Source organism: Artemia franciscana, chromosome 4 (genome assembly GCF_032884065.1).
Source record: "Artemia franciscana chromosome 4, ASM3288406v1, whole genome shotgun sequence".
Lineage (NCBI taxonomy): Eukaryota > Metazoa > Arthropoda > Branchiopoda > Anostraca > Artemiidae > Artemia > Artemia franciscana.
In genome coordinates, this window is record NC_088866.1 from 28,444,315 (window position 1) to 28,465,753 (window position 21,439).

Sequence of the window (21,439 nt, forward strand, 5' to 3'; positions counted from 1 at the left end):
ATTTTTTGAGTTTTATTATATTTGATTTTAACTGGCCATTTTGAAAGCTGTTTAAAAGCCGTCTTTTGATCAGCAATGCAACTGGAAAAAGAACACTCTAGTTTTCAGTTTTCATGATGGAAAAACGATACAAGATGCTAAGAATGACACATTTTTGGATACTCAGGAGAAATATCGATAAAGCAAATCTTTCGCAACTCTGCTAATAAACATTAAAAGGCGGATATTTTGAACATGAAAGACGATATCTCATGAAAGAAATGGAAACAAATGAATTTAAATGTCAACAGTGCCATCAGATTATTAAACTTGATGAATCAATGAGGTTCCTCAATGAACATGATATAGCTGAGCTAACTTGTAATCAATTGTTGCTATTATACTGAATAATTATGATAAAATAAGCCTACAAGACTAACATAAAAGAAAAATTGTACCAATAGGTTCCTTGTTCTATGCTCTGTTTCAGCATAATAGTCATTACTCTTATAATGCATAATATACACTCCCCTGAGGGGCACATACACAGCCTTAATTATTCATTTGTTTGTTGTTTTTTCCATTGAATTGATCTGTTCTGAAATTGATCATTCACTATAGACTCAAGATATCCAATTTAGTCAGAGTGATTTTGCTGATTATTGGATAAAAATGCTGATTCAAATCCGATAAAAATATGAATAATGATAGAAAGAAGTGTGATAATTCAATTAGTATAAATAGACTATGTTGCATAGCCTATTATGAAGTGAAAATCTCATTGTCTTAGTGTTTTACTTTCCATTTAATTGCATGTTTCCTAAGAAGTGGCATTGTTTCAGAGGGGCAAGGGGCAGAGCATATACCCCCAATAATTTAGACAAAAATTATTATATAGCCCATGTCCATTGACTCTCCAGATAGAAAACCCTCTTGCTCCTCCCCCCAAATAAAAATATTGGAGCTATGCTCCTCATCCTAAGGTTATATTTATATTTAAGATAGGCCTAAGTCAATAATATGAACAGCAGAATATTTACCTTTATGATTATCAGGAGGACATAGAATAAATTAGCAAAAACACAGCTTTAACCATAAAAAAGAACATATCTTAAAATAGTAATTGGTAAGGGATCAGTGGTGTAACTTCAAAGGAACAGCTTGTTCTTGTTGTCTGTTTCTAAGATGATCATCAAAAAGATGAAGTTTTTTTTACACTTTGACTCTCTAAATGACATGACTGGTGTAGGTCTTCCAAAGTGGATTATCAGACTCTGCTCATAGTTTCTATTAGACATGAAAAAGTTTGTTGGAATTGGCTTTTTTGGAGGTTGTACAAGGTATAGCCTCTCTCAAATGTTTGTACAAGTATTTCTGGTTTGTACAAGGGTGCCCAAGCAGAGATATGAAAGCAGGATCCAATTGCCATTTACATGCATTGTGTTTTGCATTGTTTAAACCCTGCCCTAGTATAGCCTCTTGATTAGACTTAATTCAAATGCTATGTGAATGCTAGCAAGAGCTTGTTTTTCTCTATTCCCCCAAACAAACTGAGTCATTAGCTTCTGCTCTGTCACATACAAAAAAGCATCAACTCCTTTGTTTTTCTGACATATGTTGGGTTGAAGGATATGATAGTTCTGTTACTTTTCTGGAGCTTTTGCTTGCTGTTATTTTAGTACTAGAGAGCTTTGTTAACAACCTGTCCAATTCAGATCTAATGGGGAATGCTATCTCCATAGTAGCAGCCATTACCAAGTTCAGCTTCTTTTCCCCTTCAGTTCTTGTTGAAAAGGCAAGTTCAATTCTGCTTTCTAATTCTGTTTCTCTGCAGAAGAAAAATTTAGTCTACTTTCCTACTGTGAGCATATTGATAAATACAAGTCTGTATTAAAAGAGCTAGTGGAGGATGATTTTGCTTCTTTGTATGGAAAAGCAGTCAGACAGTTGAAAGTGTTGGGTATCTATCTTACTACCAAGACACCAATGCTGGTAATTCTTGTTTTCAACCACTTCTCTTTCTTACAAAGACTTTGTATCTTCCTTGTACCTTGAGCAACAATATGAAGAACTTGATACAAGATTTCTTAACCACCAAGCTATAGCGTTTCAAATTCAATTTTTTTTTCTCTCATTGTATTGTATGAAGCTGTAGTAGCCAAGGTTGTGATGCAGCTGCTAAAATATGAGCAGTTCTGTTTCTCTGAGACTAGCCTCTTTGCTGAGATAACTGTCTGGCTAATTAATTGGAGGTCTATGGGTGAGTCTTGTCATCCTGATAAAGTTTCTGAAACTCTTGGTTCATGTGACCACTACAGTTTTACAGTGTTATATTCACTCTTGATTGTATTCTCCCTGTTACCACAACATGTGCTGAACATTCATTTAGCATGCTAAAGCAGCTTGAAATGAACCTTTGAAATAAGATAGGATAGGGTAGGTTGAAAGGTCTTGTACACATTTCTATTCAATTGCAATGTCAAGGTGGATATTGACAGTGTTTTTAGTGAACTCAGGAAGAAATCAAGACAGATTAAAATATAAGAAGTATGTGCAGTGCTTATGCTGTTTTTTTTTTATCTGATTCATGTATTAGCAAGATTAGAGTGCTATCTTTTTTAGTAGAATAGTAATAAACAAGCTCAAAAAGGGACTATGACAGTAATATACTTAGTTGATGGTAAGTTTCTGGACTTTTGGTAGCTTTTAGCTGGTGAGTCCCCCTGAACAGAAATTTCGAATATGCCACTGCCAGTAATTTTAACCTCTGATCTTGTTTCCTTTGTTTTTGCTGAGTAAATATAGGAGATGGATTCACTCCAACTTTATATTGTCATTATTCTTTTTATTTATTAACAAATGGATCACTCTAAACACAACAGTCCAATCCCCATATAATATTCACACAACAACATCAACAAAATTACCATATGGCATTCACAGTAAGTCCCAATGCAAATCAGCATGTTTGGGATGACAAAAAAACCTTTAATACACTTCCTCAGAAAATATCTCTTACTAGACTACTGAAAATAGATTATGCTTCATGAATGGGCCAGGAAAGAAATTGAATATCATCAGTCTAATGTAGAATATCTACCGACTAGGAGTAGCCTATCCTCACTCATTTGTATAATTTTCCATTTTGAGGATCTAAAAGATTAGAAATTCCAAAAGCCTTGGAAATAGAATTTACACTTGTCTTACTCCCAGCTGAATATCAAAAAGTATAGACAGGGTTCAATCAGCTGTAAATTGAGCTTTTGTGCTGGAGTAGTGCATGAAGATTAGATAGATTACTTTGTAAAGGATACCATCTCCCCCCATGGTGGTCCAAACTTTATCATGTTAACCAAGTCAAAGGCTGTGGTGAAGGCAGTGCGACTTTAAATTGTCTCCTATTGGAATCCAAACTGTTGCTTTAGTATCTGTCTTAAAGTGGAAGTCCAGAAAGAGTGGCCTGTCTCTGGTCTGAAGGCTATATGGTTAGGTCTTTTTTTTTATTGCCATGGGCATCACAGAATCTGTTTAGCAGCAAGGTAGGAGCAATTTTTGCTGTAGAAAAAATAATGAATCTGAAGCTAATAAATCATATAGAAAATGCTAATTAACTAACTTATGCTTCAAAAGGTAACAATCGTCCTTTATTTATTTGTGCAAGAAAAGCCACGCTTTTCTTAATACCATGCTAATTTTTCTCTAATATGCTCACATGGTATTTTATAGTCACCCATCAATATAGCTAAATGACTATATTGATGCCAGTTAAATGGCTGTAGAAAAAATAATAAAGCTGAAGCTAATAAATCCTTGCTAATTGGAAAGCTTTGTACAAAAACCTAATAAAACTAATAATGCCATCAGTTACTCTTCAGTATTAAACAAGGCTGCATGATAAATCCAATATTGCTATTCTTTTCTAGTACCAATTCAAAATCCTGTTGAATTAGACATTGCTGAACATGCTGATAGTTTTGACAAATGTGTTCTACAGATTGCCAATTCTGATTTGCAGCATGGTTTTACTGTTGTGGGAGATTTTGGTCCAAGAGAAAAAGCATCTTTAAGCCATCATATGAAGGTATCTAATTTCTTTTAGATTGTCAAATGTATACCCAAAGAGCTTTTTGATTCCTACAAAGCTATGTATGGCTGTGTAATTGCCAGAGTTTTAAAACATTAAAGTACTTTATAATCAAAATACCACTAATGCAAGGCAAAAAATCCCCTTTCAAGTTATCTTAACATAATTGTATCTGTATTTGACTGTTCTTTGGAACCCGTTGGAAAATTTTCAAGCTTTTCAGTAGACCAGTGATATTTTTTTTTCAGAGTAGTCTTGTAATGTAGCTTAAGGAAACTATGTCAGTTTTGGAACAAAAAATACCATCAGTTTAATTAAATTCTATCAAATTTAGCTGTTAAAAATAAGTTCAATTTCAGAATTAGAAAAGGCCCTTTCCAAGATTAGAAGTTAAAAACAGGTTCTATTTTTTGTGTTTTTTTCTATCTTTTTATGTTGTTATCATTATAAGAAAAAACATCTCTAAGAAGAAAAATAATTTACCAAGACTAATGATAAATCAAAATCCCAGGCTCTTGTGATAACCTTAAAGGAAGTCTTAAATTGAGAACTAACAGCAAATGAGAAATAAGATGCTATCCTTTATTTTCTAGTTCTTTATGCTCTACCAGTTTCTATTTTTATTATTTAAGGAGGTTTGATACCTTAAAATAATTTTGTAAGTCTGAGTGTTGGCAGATTTGTGTTTTCCTAGAAGGTATGTTAGGAAGATTTTAGTGACTGCCCTTTCCTGAGCTTTAAAAAATTGCTCTGTTCAACTGAAAAAAATTAAATCATTTTTTAAAAATGTATGTTTTGTTAAAACTGAATTACTCTATCTCCGCTACAAAACAGGAAACGTTAAATGGCTTTAAAAGATTTTTGGGAAAGTAGGTATCAGCTTTTAGTTTGTTTGTTTATTTGGATCCCTTATCCATGCTCCACAAGTTATGGCAAAACGACCCATCAAATCTAAACAGTTTGACCACACAAATTTAGAAAATCCTACTCTGTTCAACTAAAAAAGATTTACATTTTTTGAAAATGTAAGTTTTATTAAAACGGAAGAACTTTATCTCTGATACAAAACAGGAGCAGTTAAATGGCTTTCAAAGATTTCTGGAAAAATAGGTGTCAGCTATTAGTTTCTTGTTGTTTATTTGGATTCCTTATCCATGTTCTACAACCTTTCCAGTTCCAAAAATTACAGAGAGGTGTATTGACTATCATCAAGTTCACCTCTTTGACTCCTTCATCAGAAAATCTAGCCACTGGAAGCACTATTCTCCTCCAGTCAGCAAACAATGAATGGACACTATTATATACATTAATTCATTATTATTGATTGTGGGAAGTGCAGGTACCTGAGCTGCCTATCCTTAGCAGTTTGAGGCCACTAGGCCGGCCAGTACCAATACGGCTCTTCCTACTCACTTCCACTCTCTTCTGCATAATCAACTTCTATAAATAAATCATCTCCTTTTTAGTTGACTTCTCCATGCTTTAATAATCACTAGACAATTTTTTTTCTTCTTTAAGATATCAATAGATGCCTTAAATATCTGACGATCAGTGTGCCAAGGCAGGTTAGAGTTCAGGAGAGCTGTATAAGTATTTTGAATCTTAGCCAAGGAGCAGAAACGCTTTAGCGAAATAGTCTCCTCACTCACAGCCTGGCAATAGAATAATACATGCTGAATTATTTTATCTGTTGAGAAGCAGAGACAGTATAAAAGGGAATGATGTAGATTTCAATTAAATAACAAGCTGTTTATAAGAAGGGCACCTGACTTAAAGCTAAAGCTTTGTAATTCGTCTTTATTTTCTCTTAATAAACTGATTGATTGATTGATTGATTTCTGCACATGTAGCACAGTATTTAGTCTAGTATGAAACGGGGATAAAATTAATTTACTATGTTTAACATTAGTTCTTTGCTTGATAATATCTCGTGAATTGAGGCCAGACCTTGGGATTAACATGGAAGCCTTTGCTGCTAGAGAATCAGTCGTATTGTTATATTTGATGCTTTTATGACTAGGAACATTGTGGAAATAAATCTGATTGCCTTTAGTTTTAAGATTAAGAAGATGTCTTCTAATATTATATAAATTCTTGTCATTGGCAATTCTATTAATATTCTGGAGCAATAGTAATGCTAATTTGGAGTCAGAGAGACAGAGTATATTTTCAGATTCTATGTTATAATTTAAAAGTGTATCCAGGGCCAGGCGAATGGCACATAATTTAGCAGACAAAATAGAAGATCCCAATGGGAGAGGAGGATAAAGAATAGAAGGATGAGAAACAAGAGAAAGAAGAAAAGAAGAGAATAGAAGGAGGATAGAAGATCCCAATGGGAGTTCAGGAATAGGATGCATCCGCCTGCTCCAGCTCTCTCACTCTCGACAAATCCATGTGTATATATTTTTCTATGATTAGGGTACGCCTTTGAGGTCTGTTCTGCCAAAATAGTCTGGATCTTATAATTAGGAATCAGGATTTTATTAATTGGTATAAGTTCTACTTGACAACCTGGTGGACTCATTTCCCATGGAGGGATCCCTTATCCATGCCCTACAAGTTTTGGCAAGATGACACATTAATCTAAATAGTTTGGCCACACAAATCAAAAATATTTTGCTCATTTTTTTTTTTAAATTTATGTATATACTTGAACGAACCGTAAAGAAGAAAATAAATTAAACACATATATTTTTTTTTTTTAGCTAGGACTGTATGCAATAAGCACTTTGTTTTCGATTTTTTTTTTCATGTAGGCAGGTGAAAAGAACGAGAAAAAATAGGAGTTTAAGGTTCAAGGCTTTTTTAATTTTCTTCGGGCTAAGGGATCTTGCTGACTAACCCCAGGGCTTGCCTTCCCAGAATTAATTTCTTATGTTTTAATATAGTTTTTCCACTTTTCAATTTTTTTCTTATTGGACCAAGTTTTTTAGATTTGGAAGAGTAGAGATTATCCCAGGATCTCGCTTTAAAAATTGAACGTTGAACCAAACTACTACAGCAGGCCAGTTATTTTAGGAGCTTTTCAGGAACTGTTGAAATATTTTGGCCTGTGTAGGAACTGGGACTTAGCTCCTGAACGTACTGAAAAAGACTGTTTTTCAACTTTACTGCTACTACTAACAACCCACTGTAGCACCAAGCCGCCTGAGGTCAATGCAGCTACGCACGCTCTTGCTCCATCCCACTCTTTTTATAGTCTTCCTCTTAATACCCTGCCAGTAACGTCCAAAAATGTAAAAAAGGGGTTGGATGTACTCAAATTGTGTTCAGCTCTTCTTGTGCAAGATGATATGTGAACCAGGTCAATGGTCTTTTAACTCTTATGAACTGTTTGAGAGGTATTGTGTTTTCCAGTATATCAACCCTTAAGGTAAACACAGCCAAGAAATTGACACAGCTTTCTATTGAGCTTGCCTTCACAACTTTCAGCTGCAATTGGATGGCAGGAACAGTAGTAGTAACATGAAGCCAGTGAAGCCAGGAAAAGGTGACAATTTAATCTTCTAAACTGAAACTAGTCAATAAGAAGCTGGTAAAACTGTATATAAACTTAGAATTGGGGATGAGAAAAGTTTTCTGTTATATTATTAGACACGTGGGCAATTATGTATGGAACAGAAGGAAAAAAAGTGGTCTGTTTGGAAGGTTTAGAGTTTCTTTGAAAGTATAAAATCAAATTATGGAAAATAAGTGAAGAGTGGAGAAAAAATGTTTTCCTGAATTTACTTGTATTTGTAAATACTGGGTTTGGGAAGGTGAGGGAGGAGGGAGTTTCGGTTTTTAGTTCAGAAAATTTAGTTCGGTTTTAGTGTAGAAAGTTAGTTCAGAATAAATGAGTGTATGAGTGAGTCCAGCGTTGCCATTCATGTGAAGATAAATGAAATAAATAAAAAATTTAAAATTAGGAGAAATACACAAAATAAATAGATAAATTTAAAATATATATGAAAATCAGAAAAAAAGCTTTAGCTGTTAGATTGGGTTGTGTGGAAATACTTTAATTATTGTTTAGATTAAAAACGAAAAATCTCTAATTGTTAAGTGTTTTTATTTTGTGTGTGTGTGTGTGTGGTGTAAAATTATTTAAAGACAATGTTTTATATTTGGGGCAGTTGAGATTTTGAGATTTTTGGTCTTTTCTTCGGAGGAAAGAATTAGTGGCTAATAGAGTGATTGAAGTATATTTCTGCTGAATTTTTTGTAAATGGTTTCACCATGCAAGTGGTCCCCTATGATGGAAGGACACCCTGAAAAAAAAACGACTGAACGGTTCTTTTATATTGATTAAAGGAAGAAACGGAAAATAATGTTTTTTTGTTATATTGCAGTCAGAGACAATGCATATAGGTAACTTACAAGAGTGGAAACTGTCTATAGTTTAAAAAGGGTCCCTTTAGAACGTTCGGCGTCTCTTTGTAGTTTTTGTTTCAAGCTTCGCAATTGTGTTTTTTTTTCTTCAGAAATTGAGATCAGACACTTATTACTACCCCAGTTTTGCCAATTTCACTGATTTTGCCTTATTTTTACATTAAAAAACACTAAGAAACATGAAATGTAGATGGTACTGTTGAATTTTTTCTTTGATGCTAGTGCTAATTATTATCCATACTCTTTGGTTAGAGGCATATCACAAATTTCTGTCCATTTTGGTGTTTGAGGAAGAAGGGTGGTCCAATTGAGGGAAACCCTTGTACATATCTGTCATACTATGTTGGGAACGTTTCTACTTGTAAATAAAATTCCTTTTTCTGAAAAAGGAGGGGGGGGGGTGGATCGTCATGATCTAGCTACATCACTGGTGCGAATGACCATGAAAAGTGCACAAAGTCTTAACCTTTTGACTGTTTTCTAATTATAAATTTTGCAGGCAGTATTGCATTTCATCAGTTTTGTCACGTTAAAACTAGGTAGATCAATTTGTCAACAATAGTCACTGGTAAAACTTTAGAATGAACTAGTTGCTGATTTACATAGACAACTATAAATTGAAAAGAAAGCTTCGCCTTCTTAAGCTGTTGGTGCCATATTTTCTAGCTGATTTTTTGTTAGTTTTTCGCCCACCTTTTTTTTCAAGTGACCGCTACTACCAAAATCTATATAACTGCATATTGAAATCTTTTTCATGAAAAACCAAGTTCCTGATTTTGTAATTTTTAAAGTATTTGTGTCTCTGGAACTTTCCACTGAACTAATTCAAACCATCACATTTCATTTTCACTATCTCTTGTACCTTAAAGGGTGTCTTTTTGCAGTTGACATCTGAGCTTTTTGATTTGATGTCTAGCACTTCTGACGTGGATCATCCTCTTTGTCAAGAGTGCTGCGATGGGCTTCTGCAATTGTTAGAATCTCAACTTCGCCTATCAGAAACAGAATATAAGGATTACAAAGAATACCTAAAGGAATAAGTATCAAAAAGTTTTGAACCATTGATCCTCCTAAACATGCCACACTTCTACACATGCTCACCTCTTCCCTCTACTGACCAACCTAAGTAATAAACCTCCGATCTCCCCTAAGAGTTTAGACTGTGAGCACCTGTCTTTTAAAATGCAGGATTGTCTCTCTTTGAGATTTTCGGTCTTCTGCCCTGGAAAGGGAAAGGAAAAGTATATATATCAAACAATAAACCCGAGAAATATATATCATTTATTGTCTTTGGATTTGTTTTTAAGGATGGGAGTTTTGTAAGAAAGTTTTGGATGATGTAAAGCTCTCACTGACAGTCTCATGTTTCAGTGGGATCCTTACTGTAAAAACCCCTTTATGTTGATTGTGTAAAAAGATTTGTTTTCAATTCTAAGGAAGACGGTAATTTAGTTTTTTCTCATTTTTTTTCGATGGAAATACAAAAAGATATTATTAAAAATCTACGGCCTAATAGCCCGTGCCCAGCAATTTGAACCAAATTAGTGACAAGGTGTTAAATTCCTCTTTATAAATTGTAATGGTTTAAGCCTTGTTAATATGGGTATGATGAAAAAGTGGTCTAGATAAGTAGGACAAGCGTAATCTTAGGAAGCATAAAAACAGGATTCTTAGAACCGCTTTACTATTGAGGAACAGAGACGCCACTCTTTTATAATTTCGTCCCACTTACGAAACTTCGTTTTGCCGAGGTAGTTAATTGCGTTCACTTACTTGGCGAATTAAAGGATTTTTGCTATTTCAGTCACTTATCTAGTATTGGGGGAGTATCATTGGTTTTTGATAAACGTTGATATTTGTGAGCACCTCGCTCTTTTTTATGGATTTTAAATTTTTGGTTCTGCTAATTTTGTATATTTTTTTTTGCTTGTTATTTTTGTTGTTTTTCCACGATGTTTGGTTTTATTTGTTTTCTTTCTTTAATATTTCAGTTTTACTATTGAGGAGCAGCGAACTTTCTCTCATAATTCTAGGGTAAGATTGTGCATTAATTTCAATCGTTAACACCATTGACCTATTTTGGTAAACCAACAACACTGTTCTTAATTTCGGGAGAGACAATTAACCCTGCCCTCTAAATACCAGTTTGGTCTTAAAACATTAAATGTGAAATTTCAAGCCAGTAATACGATTGAATAGCTAAACTTCACCTGATTTGTATTGCTGTGGGAAATTTCAAGCCAGTTAAAGGAAGGAAACCTTTTGTGCCGTGTAATTTTTAGAAAGTTAACTCTCTGTGTCGGTGGTTTTATTTATATACCGTGCAAGAGGAAAAGAGAAAACCAGATATCCCAAAGTAGGCAGAGATTGCAAAGTTGTAACTAAGTTTCATTGTATGGGGAGGAAGAGGATTTACCTATTCAGCCGAAATTTAGCTTAAATTCTGAAGAGGTATCTAGCGTATTACTCTCCTCTAGGTGAGATAAAATAGCCAAAAAATTTGTTTTTTTATAGTTTTTCTTTTGCATCTGTCATGAAGGGAGAGGTGTGACCTTTTTTGACTGAAAGAATATAAGTGGTGTATATTGATACAGTCATTAAAAAGAAGCCTAAAAGGCCATATAAAAAGTGAACAATAATGATTCAAAAACAGCAAATGTAAATAAGAAAAGTAACTCAAAGGGAAAACAAATAATTGTGGGAACTAGAAGCTATATATCCCTTGACGTTCCATCAACCAAGAATAGACTCCATTGTAAATATAATAACTACGTTATTTTTGTGAATTTTAGGATTCATTATTTTATTTTCTCTTCTCCTTAAATTGTGAGTAACAAATGAGTAACCAATAAGTAACCAGTGAGTAACCAATATCACAGAGTGGGAAGGCACCCTAAGCTTCCCTTCCAGTCATCGACCGACTAAAACTAGATCTCCGCTGCCAAGACCCGTGGAGTGTTGCAGCAACGAGACCCATGCTGGAGTTGCGGAGTAGAATATACAACTATACCCCTTGGGTAACAAATGAGCATGCTCCCGTACCTGCGGGATGTTTTATTCGGGCATGCGGGATGGGTCGATGAGCAGGCGGATGTGTTATGATTATTGTCATCTATTATTTCTTAGGTTACTGTGTAATTAGAAAGCTTCTCACATATGTTTTATGTCTACAAAGTACACTTGTATTAAGCCTTGTATCCTGTTTTACCTTGTTTTTATCAAACAGTTCGTGGTAACGAATTGTAGTAAGGAGCGACCCGGCTCAATAGTAACCAAAACTCTAAAAAATGGAATTTTGATACCTATAGCTACATCAAAAGAATCACATTTTAATGCTGATTTTAAATATATAAGTTTCATCAAGTTTAGTCCTACCCATCAAAAGTTACGAGCCTGAGAAAATTTGCGTTATTTTAGAAAATAGGGGGAAACACCCACTAAAAGTCATAGAATCTTAAAGAAAATCACACCATCAGATTCAGCGTATCAGAGAACCCAACTATAGAAGTTTCAAGCTCCTATCTACAAAAATGTGGAATTTTGTATTTTTCGCCAGAAGGCAGATCACGGATGCGTGTTTATTTGTTTGTTGTTTTTTTTTTCCCAGGGGTGATCGTATCGACCCAGTTGTCCTAGAATGTTGCGAGAGGGCTAATTCTAATGGAAATGAAAAGTTCTTTTGCCCTTTTTAAGTGACCAGAAAAATTGGAGGGCACCAAGGCCCCCTCCCGTGCTAATTATTTTCCCAAAGTCAACGGATCAAAATTCTGAGATAGCCATTTTATTCAGCGTAGTCGAAAAACCCTATAACTATGTCTTTGGGGACGACTTACTCCCCCACAGTCCCCATGGTAGGGGCTACAAGTTACAAACTTTGACCAGTGCTCACATATAGTAATGGTTATTGGAAAGTGTACAGGCGTTTTCAGGAGGATTTTTTGGCTGGGGGTAGGAGTTGAGAAGAGGGGGATATGCTGGGGGAACTTTCCATCGAGGAATTTGTCGTGGGGAAGAAATTTCCATGAAGGGAGCTCAGGATTTACTAGCATTATTTAAAAAAAACAATGAAAAAATAAATATGAAAAAGTTTTTTTCAGCTGAAAGTAAGGAGCAGCATTAAAACTTAAAACGAACAGAATTATTACCCATATGAGGGGCTCACCTCCTCCTAATACCTCGCTCTTTACGGTAAAGTATTTTTAGTAATTTCAACTATTTATTCTACGGCTTTTATGATTCAGGGGTCATTCTTAATAAATTGGGACAAAATTTAAGCTTTAGTGTAAAGAGCGAGGTACTGACGAGGGGGCGAACACCCTCATATATGTAATAAAAGCATGAGAATACAAAAGTTCTTTACGTAAGCTAATTTATAAGTTACGTATATCTTTTACTAATAAAAAGATTCGTAAAAAATTAAACGTTCTAGTTGCCCTTTTAATTAACCAAAAAATCGGAGGGCAAACCCCGGTCTTTTTTCTCAAAATCATTCGATCAAAATTATGAGAAAGCCATTTAGCCAAAAAAAAAAAAAAAAATGTGTAAATTTCGTTTGACTCTTTCTCTCAACTCTTCTTTTTAAAACAGTAAAAAACTTTAGCGTAAAGAGCGGGGCGTTGATGAGGAAGCAGCCCCTTTCATATACGAAGTAATTTCTGTTCGTTTTAAGTTTTAATGTCGCTCCTTACTTTCAGTTGAAAAAACTTAGTTTTTTTTATTTAATCTGTATTAAGACTGTGTGTAGTTTACTGCAGTTAACGGACATCCGTGAGACGGTTCATTGTGTTAACTTTTATTTTCTTAGTGTGTGGTTCGTTTTCGGATATAGAAGAGCGCATGTCTTCTTGTTTACTTTTATGGCACTAATGTCTAAAATATAAAAAGCAAGAATACACAATTTAAAAAAAAAAATGCCACTTCTCTTTTTCAAAATCAGGGTTTACGGTATCATTTCCCAAATATTTATGAGAGATATCTGATTTCTAAAAGGTTTGAAAATAGGACATTTTACTTAGACAAAATGTAGGGAGTTTGCAAAATAAATATTTTGAAGTAAAAAAAAGTCACAGAACGAATTTATTTTTGGAAAAATAATGTTATGCCCAGATCTATTTAGACCAAAATCTTTCTAGCACCGTAAAGGTGAAGATATACTAAAGAAAACTGACTTGTTTCTATGGATGGTTGAATTATGTGGGTTAATCTTAGTTTTGACAAGATTTTTGAAGAAACTAAATTTGATCGGGGGGGGGGGCAAACTAGGTTTTTTTTTTTTTTTGGGGGGGGGGGGGGGGGTAAACCGAGATCTTGTTTGGGCAGTAGTGTTGCTCTGTAGCACAATTTTCCTGAAATGGTAAGCAGTTTTCTCCCGATGGGACATTGCATCAAATTAACCCTGGTGGATTATCTCTCCTAATTCCCCAGCTTTGAATCCCTATGTCCTAAATATAGACATATTAGTTTCTAATCGACCACTAAGAGCGGGTGTTCGGGTGAGCTTGTTACACTTTTTCTTCTAAGCCATGAGCAAAGGTTTCCTAAGGTGTTTAAGGGAAGTAAACCTGGTCATTTTCTGTCAAGGGCGTCAATCATGGGTGGGGGGGGGGCAATTGTACCCTAAACGTATTGCTCCCTTCTCCCTAGATTTGGAAAAATCAATGTTTTTGGTGAAAAATAACTTATTTTTTCATTGAGAATATTTTTCCCTCCCACCCAATTTCAGGAAAATGATGGGCCTTTCTATTACCACTTTTGTTTGTCACCATTCTTGTTTGATGTCTGGTGACTGTTGATCTGCTCGTGCACTAAATTGCTTTTCGAGAACTAACTCAGGTAATAAGTTTTATTTTTAAGTCCCCAAAGGAGCTTTGCATTGACGCTAATTCACAAAAATGTAGCAGTTTTATGACTTTTTGAGGAAAATATTCGGAAAAGGGTGTTTATTGAAATCTATGGGGAATGCCCCCCCCCCCAAAAAAAAATAGTGCCCCCGATGTTTTGTCAGTTTCGCTTTGGTCTAAGTATTTTTCAGAAGTCAGTAATTCTTGATATGTAGTTCTTACCTGTCTTAGCAACGAGAAGGAAATGATTTACATTTTTATGCTCTTCATGAAGAAACATTAACCTCATGTATCAGTCTAATGCTGATAAAAGAAAAGAACGATAAAATCCACAAACTTGTATGTAGAACTGCAGGTCTAAGCCCTTGATTGGTTTGCTAATATTTCTCCCCCATAGCGTGATACAGGTATAATCCAGGTTTTGAAAACCTGGTTTTGAGTCCTTACCGTTTAAGATGCAAAATTCGTTTAATCAAAATAGCTATCATAATTATGCCTAGCTTCGCAATTAATTTACGCTATCTTTTAAAAAATAATAAACAATAAGTATGATTTATCACACTAGTAAAAACAGAAAAAATGAATTACTAAAACGATTAGTTCTAATGTGCACGGGCTCAAGCTTGTGGCGTGTGCTTTGGTTGACTGCAGCGATGAGGGGTAGTAGGGAACAATGTTTATGACTGAAAACACGGAGTGTTCAAACCTTCACATCGGCTGGTATATGCGTTCTTTAATGGTTGTGATTCGTAGTGCTGCGAGGGCAGATTCGTAAGTGACATCTTTGGTTCTTAGTATGATTTGTAAGGCTCTTTCATGCACTGTTTTAATTTCGTCATTGAGGTATTTGATGTTATGCACTTGTGGTCCCCAAAATGGGAATGTGTATTCAAGCGAAGGACGTACATAATAGGTGCAAGCAAGCATTAGTTGCTTTATAGAAAAACCCGAATCAACGCAATGTGGATAAGTATCACAGCGCGTAGTTGCCCTTTCTTGCAGGGTTTCTTACAATCTTTGCTGAATGTCACATCAAGGACAACTGCAGTCGAAGTGGTAGGGTGCCAGGGGTCACAGCAGGCAACGTCTCTTTTTATAGGATTGAAGCGCATCCCTTTGGTCTTATTAACGTTAATCAGAAGCTCGTTTAAACTGCACTGGTCTTTGAATTTGTCTTTTATGTCCGGGCACTTTATGTCCAGTGTATAAGACACTATCGAACCGGGAGATTACTTGAAGCCTCTCAATGAGGTAGTGTTTCAACAGGGCAGAGAAATCACCCGCAAATTTGAATTTTTGTCAGTGTTGTCATATAAAACATAGTTAGTGACGGCTAAAAACAAGAGTGCAGCAAGTTTAGTGTCTTATAGAGCGCTACATGTTAAATTCGCCCAATCAGAGTCAAGATACCCTGGAAAAGGGCATAGGTGCACTAATATTGACGTCTCAGGAAGTCTACTATCAGTAGTGGAATGGCCTTTCCATCGCCCATCCGTTTTAGATCCTTCAAACTGCACTGATCTTTGAGTTTGTTTTTATGTCACTATCGAATAAGCAGATTACTTGAAGGCTCTCAATGAGATAGTGTTTCAACAGGGCCGAAAAATCATCCGCAAATTTGAATTTGTGTCAGTGTTTACATATAAAACATAGTTAGTGACGACTAAAAACAAGAGTGCAGCAAGTTTAGTGCCTTGTGGAACGCTTCATGTTATATCCGCCCACTCAGAGTCAAGATCCCCTGGAAAAGTGCATAGGCGCACTGATATCGATGTCTCAGGAAGTCTACTATCACTAGTAGAATGACCTTTCTATCGCTCATCCGTTTTAGATTCTTCAAAAATGTGTCGACTGACGTCATGTTTTCGACTGACGAAATTACAGACCTGGACATCGGAACACAAATGACGACCGGCACATAGGGAATATAAATGACGACCGGGACACTCAAAGAGAAAGCGACCGGGACACAAGGAATGTTCGATTAGCAATCACCATCAACAAAGCACCGGGAAACAAATGACGACCGGGACACAGAGAGTATAAATGACGACCAGGACATAAGTAAAAAAAAAAACTAAAAAAAAGGTAAAAACTAAAAAAAAACTAAAAAGAAAAAAAACTATAAACTAATAAAAAACTAAAAAAGCTAAAAAACTAAAAAAACTAAAAAAGAAAAAAAATGAAAAACAACACAACTACAACGGGGACGCCGGGGTGCACAGGGGGATATATAAATGACGACGGGGACACAGGGAATGTTCGATTAGCAATCACCATCAACAAAGCTCAAGGGCAATCATTAGAATCATGAGGTATAACTAAAAAAACTAAAAAATAGGTAAAAAACTAAAATCTAAAAAAAGACCAATTCAAAAACGAATGTATATACAGACCGGGACACCGGGACACAAATGACGACCGGGACACAAGGAATATAAATGACGCCCGAGACCCTCAAAGAGAAATCACAGACTGGGACACCGGGACACAAATGACGACCGGGACACAACTACAACGGGGACGCCGGGGGGCACAGGAGGATATATAAATGACGACGGCGACACAGGGAATCGTCGATTAGCAATCACCATCAACAAAGCTCAAGGGCAATCATTAGAATCATGAGGTATAGATCTGAATACGGATTGTTTTCCCATGGACCATTATATGTTGCATGTTCAAGAGTCGGTAAACCTGACAATCTATTTATATGCACAGAATGGGACAGCAAAGAATGTTGTATATTCGCAAGTTTTACGTAGTTAAAAACATATATATATATATATATATATATATATATATATATATATATATATATATATATATATATATATATATATATATATATATATCTATCTATATTCACAGGTGGGACATAGGGACACAACTAAAATGGCGCATAACTAATACGGCGCGTAACGACTTACGCGGGTGGCGCGAAACGCCACCCCAACAGCTAGTTTATATATATATATATATATATATATATATATATATATATATATATATATATATATAGATATGTCTATGTTCTGCTCTTTACAAAGAGTCTGGAAATCCTTGGGAAACCCTTTGGAGCTCATAAAAGATAAAGAAACATTACTGGCATATTACTAAAGGAACGATTAAGCAAGTTCCAGTTAATTCTTATGTCTTTTTTTTCTGTCCAGATTCTGCAACAATTTCTGATAAATTTTCGCATGTAAACAAAATAGATTACGAATTTCTGAGCCAAATTTTTGTAAAAGCTATAGTCCAAACTGTTTTTGGGGTACTCTTAACATAAAAAAAAAGAAACATAAGCAGCAAATAGCTCAAGACAAGATGTGTATGTGAGTAGAGAAGCTTCGGCCTCGGTCCGCCGTCCCAAAAGCCCGAGGAATTTACAGGTTCTCCCCGTAGTTTATTATGTTGCCATTTATATTTCCTTTTTTTTATGAAATGTAGAAAAAAAAAACGTTTGCACACGTAGGTTGCCTACTCTGAATAGTTATTAAAATTCAATAACGTTGATTAATATTCTTTTTTAGGCTAGAGAACCAACCCGAGCAAGAAGATTTGTCAGCTTTGCAAGAGGAGCTTGAAAAAGTAAATTTGCTTTACCTATTAATTTTGAGAAACAGGACGTCCCCTAATGGGATGGAAAACAGTAAGAAAGGATTAAAAAGGAATAAAAACTACATAGAAGGGGTAGAATTTGAAGCTTTAAATAGATAGAATAAAATGATTTACCTCAGAGCGACTGCTCAGAGCTCAAGTATCCGAATTTGCGCTCTCGTCATGTTTGCGTTCTTGGCTCCGCCGTCTAGGCGAAGGGAAAGCTTACGTATCAAAATTGTTCTTTTTGTTTCTTATTTGCTTGAATAAAATTCCCTGTACAAATAATTAGTTCTTAAAAAATAACGCAAAAACTTTAGTGCTTGCCCGTCACTTTCACAAACTTCTTAATTCTTCCTGTTTGGTTTTTAGTGCTGCAGTTTTGCTCTTTTATTTTTACAATTTTTGTAGTTTTACTGCTCTCATGTAAAATTTATGTCTTTTCCACCTTTGTTTTATTTTCCACTTTTATTTATTGTTCCAAGAAGATGTTTCCATGAGTTATGCCTTTTGTGTTGTGAAAATCGTAGCTATTTACAAATTTTTCGGTGCTTCTTTTTCAATTTTGTTTCTTTGAAATACAATATCTTTCTGTCAGATCTCTTCTAAGAAAACCTAGTGATTCCTTGTATCTTTTCTTTAGAACGGCATGGATATTGTCGATTTATTTCCTTCGTGCTGGACACGTGAGCAGGAGAGGGGGGGGGACGGATAGCGATTTTGTGAGTATAACGATTGCGATTGTTGTCGCGATTTTTCCTATGTTTTCTTGTATTTTCCAAATAATTCGGATTTTTCTTTGTACTTGAACCCTTTCCCCTCTTGAAATAAGACCATGACAGGCACCCACACACTATTTTTCTTGAGGGAGGGGGGTAATAAGTAAAAATAGCTTGTTGGTGGACCAACAATAGAAAAAAATATTTATTCGATAACTAGAACAAAAACTGTCGCTCAAGAAAATATGGGATTTTTTGGGGGGTTTTGGCCTTGAGGCAACCATTATGATTGTTAGAGTTCTAAGCTGTTCCATTGATTTCCAGCCAACCTTAATTTTTATGGCTGGTAATCTAAAGCCAGATAATCGCCGCTCTAGGTTTTTGTATCTCATCTAGATTTTGAAAAATACCTTTTTCCTTGGAAATGGTATTTTCCTTGAAAATTCCCTTTTTTGTCTTTTCAACGAATAAATTAAAATAAAAAACAATATTCTCGTAAAAAACTCGTATGTACTCTCCTGAGTCCTGATTAAGCTCTTTTGACCTCTGATTCCTGATAAAGCTGAGTAGATTTCCCAATGTCAATAATTAATCAACTATAAAATCGAAAGATATTGGAACTGCCAACAGATTTTAATTTTGAGAACTTTCTAAGCACCAAGGACAGTGAAAATGATTTATGATTTATGAATTGGCTAAGTGAAAATTTACGTGAACAATTATATCTTTGAAAAAATTCGTAAGACCCGAAAATTCAAGTTTTAATAAAATGCATTTTGGATATGCAGTTGTGCAGTTTTTACAGTAGTGGACGTCAAATTTAAAAAAAGTTAAAAATTGGTGAATAGTTATCATTAAATAAGCTAAAATTATATGGCTCCAAACAGCCTAAGAATGTGTATCGTTTTTGGATGCGGAAATAAACAGATTGTTGGAGTTTGAATTCGGGCGTGGCAACAATGACCAAAATATATAATTGCCCTTAAAAAAAAAACAAAAAAAAAAACAAAAGCTAGAGAAAACTTGAAAGAACGATCTTTTCCCGGTGGTTTTCAGGTATGAACAGACGAAGACTGGTCTTGGGGTCAAAAACTCTATTTTGAGGTTCTTACTACATTAAATAAAAACAGAAAATTTTAATACAGCGTACCAACTGGTCGGGAAAGTACGCTGAGGCCGCTGAGTGTATCTATAGTTAGGCTTAGATATTAAACTACTATTTAACAAATCTGTTATGACCAATAGATGGTGAACGCAAGTACGTGCATTATTTTTTTTTGTATTATTTGTTCCAAAGTATCAAAGAAAGACTTTGAAGAAGTGCGTGTTAGGGTGACATTTTGCTACTAACTTTACATTAATTTTTAAAGAGACAATCTCAAGTATCTCAGAGACGACTAGATATAACCATGAAACTTTTGCTAAATTATACTTGAACTACTGTTGCCACTCAGTGTTATTTGTATCTGGGTTTTATTTTCGATGCTACCCAAAAGTTAGGGTTGTTGGCACTGTTGAGGAAGATAGTTGGTACTCTGATGTAAAAATAGTAAAATTCTATAAAATTTTCATGCTCCAGATATAACAGCAAAGCTTATCCTGTGCGTGAGAGGCTGTTTGAGTCTACTATTTCTTAGTATAAGCCATTTGATGGTATTTCACTAAGCCATGCCTAGTAGTCAAGCATATTGTCCAAGAGGGGAGTTTTCTTAGTCTTCTTAGAGTGCAATCATGCTCCTAGTTTTTTTGCTTTTCATTCTCTGGAGTTGGTCGTCTCTTGACAGTTCTAGAGGGTTTTTTTTCTCAATCTTCCTCGGGTGTGATCCTGGTCTTAAATTACATTTTATTTCCTGCAGTGGTCAGTAGTTTGTCTCCAGTCGATTCCTGGAGTGAGATCTCTTGGTCTTCCTTGAGTGTGATCATGCTCATAAAGTAAGTTGCGCCTTAATTTCTTGAGTGTGTCGTGTTTTGACTGTCACAGAGAGGAGAAATCTCTGTCTTCCTCAGGCGCGAGCATGCTCTTAAATTACATTTTATTTCCTGCAGTGGGATTTCTCCTGACAATCCTTTAGTGAGATCTCTTGGTCTTCCTTGGGTGCGATCATGATCCTGAAGCATGCTACTTTTTGTTTTCTGGAGTTGTTGTCTTTAGATTATCCTACAGGGAATTCCCCTTAATCATCCTCAAATGTGGTCATACTCCTAAAATTAAAATTGACTTTTTGAAGCGGGTTATCTCGATATTTTCTGAGAGAAGAATTCTCTTTGTCTTCCTCGGGCATGGGTGTGCTCTTAAAGCTTTTAAAATATATTATAATTAGTGTCCTGGGATGGGCTGTCTGTAAACTGTCCTAGAGGGAGTTTCCTCGGTTTTCCTTGGGTGCTACAAAGCTTGGAACCCTGTTTGGGTGACCTTATCCTGAGGTTTGGCAAAATGCTGCTGTTCAACCCTGCTCACCGTGACATTTTACCACCAGAAGCCCTGATAGTCAGCCGTACGAGACAGAAGCTAAAACTTGTGCCTGTGCGTGCTCGGACAAACCGCTACCAGAACTCTTTCGTCCCTTTTTTACGTCAATATATAATAGTGCATAATAACATGTTTTGCATTTCAACATCAAATTAGCCATTTGAGCTACGATTGTTGTTTAAATAAACCCCCCTCCTCTCTCTCTCTCTGTCTCTCTCTATCTCTCTCTCTCTTTCTCTCTCCCTTTTTTCTGGAGTGGGCAGTCTTCAAATCTCCTGCAGAAAAGTTCTCTCTGTTTCCTAATATGCTAGAATATGATCCTTAGCTTGTTGCAATCTTAGTGATATGTAATATTGTGATATTTTAGTGTTTT

General features: G+C 35.4%; 1 protein-coding gene across 1 annotated transcript in view; it reads left to right on the plus strand.

The window, feature by feature from the left end:
* Positions 1-201: 201 nt before the first annotated feature.
* Positions 202-21,439, plus strand: part of LOC136026252 (beclin-1-like protein) — a 34,520-nt gene continuing 13,282 nt past the window's right edge. Inside the window, exons 1-4 of the mRNA XM_065702627.1 lie at positions 202-360; positions 3,903-4,060; positions 9,322-9,473; positions 17,811-17,868. Of these exons, the coding sequence (XP_065558699.1) occupies positions 252-360; positions 3,903-4,060; positions 9,322-9,473; positions 17,811-17,868 (477 nt within the window). The 5' untranslated portion in view covers positions 202-251. The remainder of the gene's footprint in view (positions 361-3,902; positions 4,061-9,321; positions 9,474-17,810; positions 17,869-21,439) is intronic.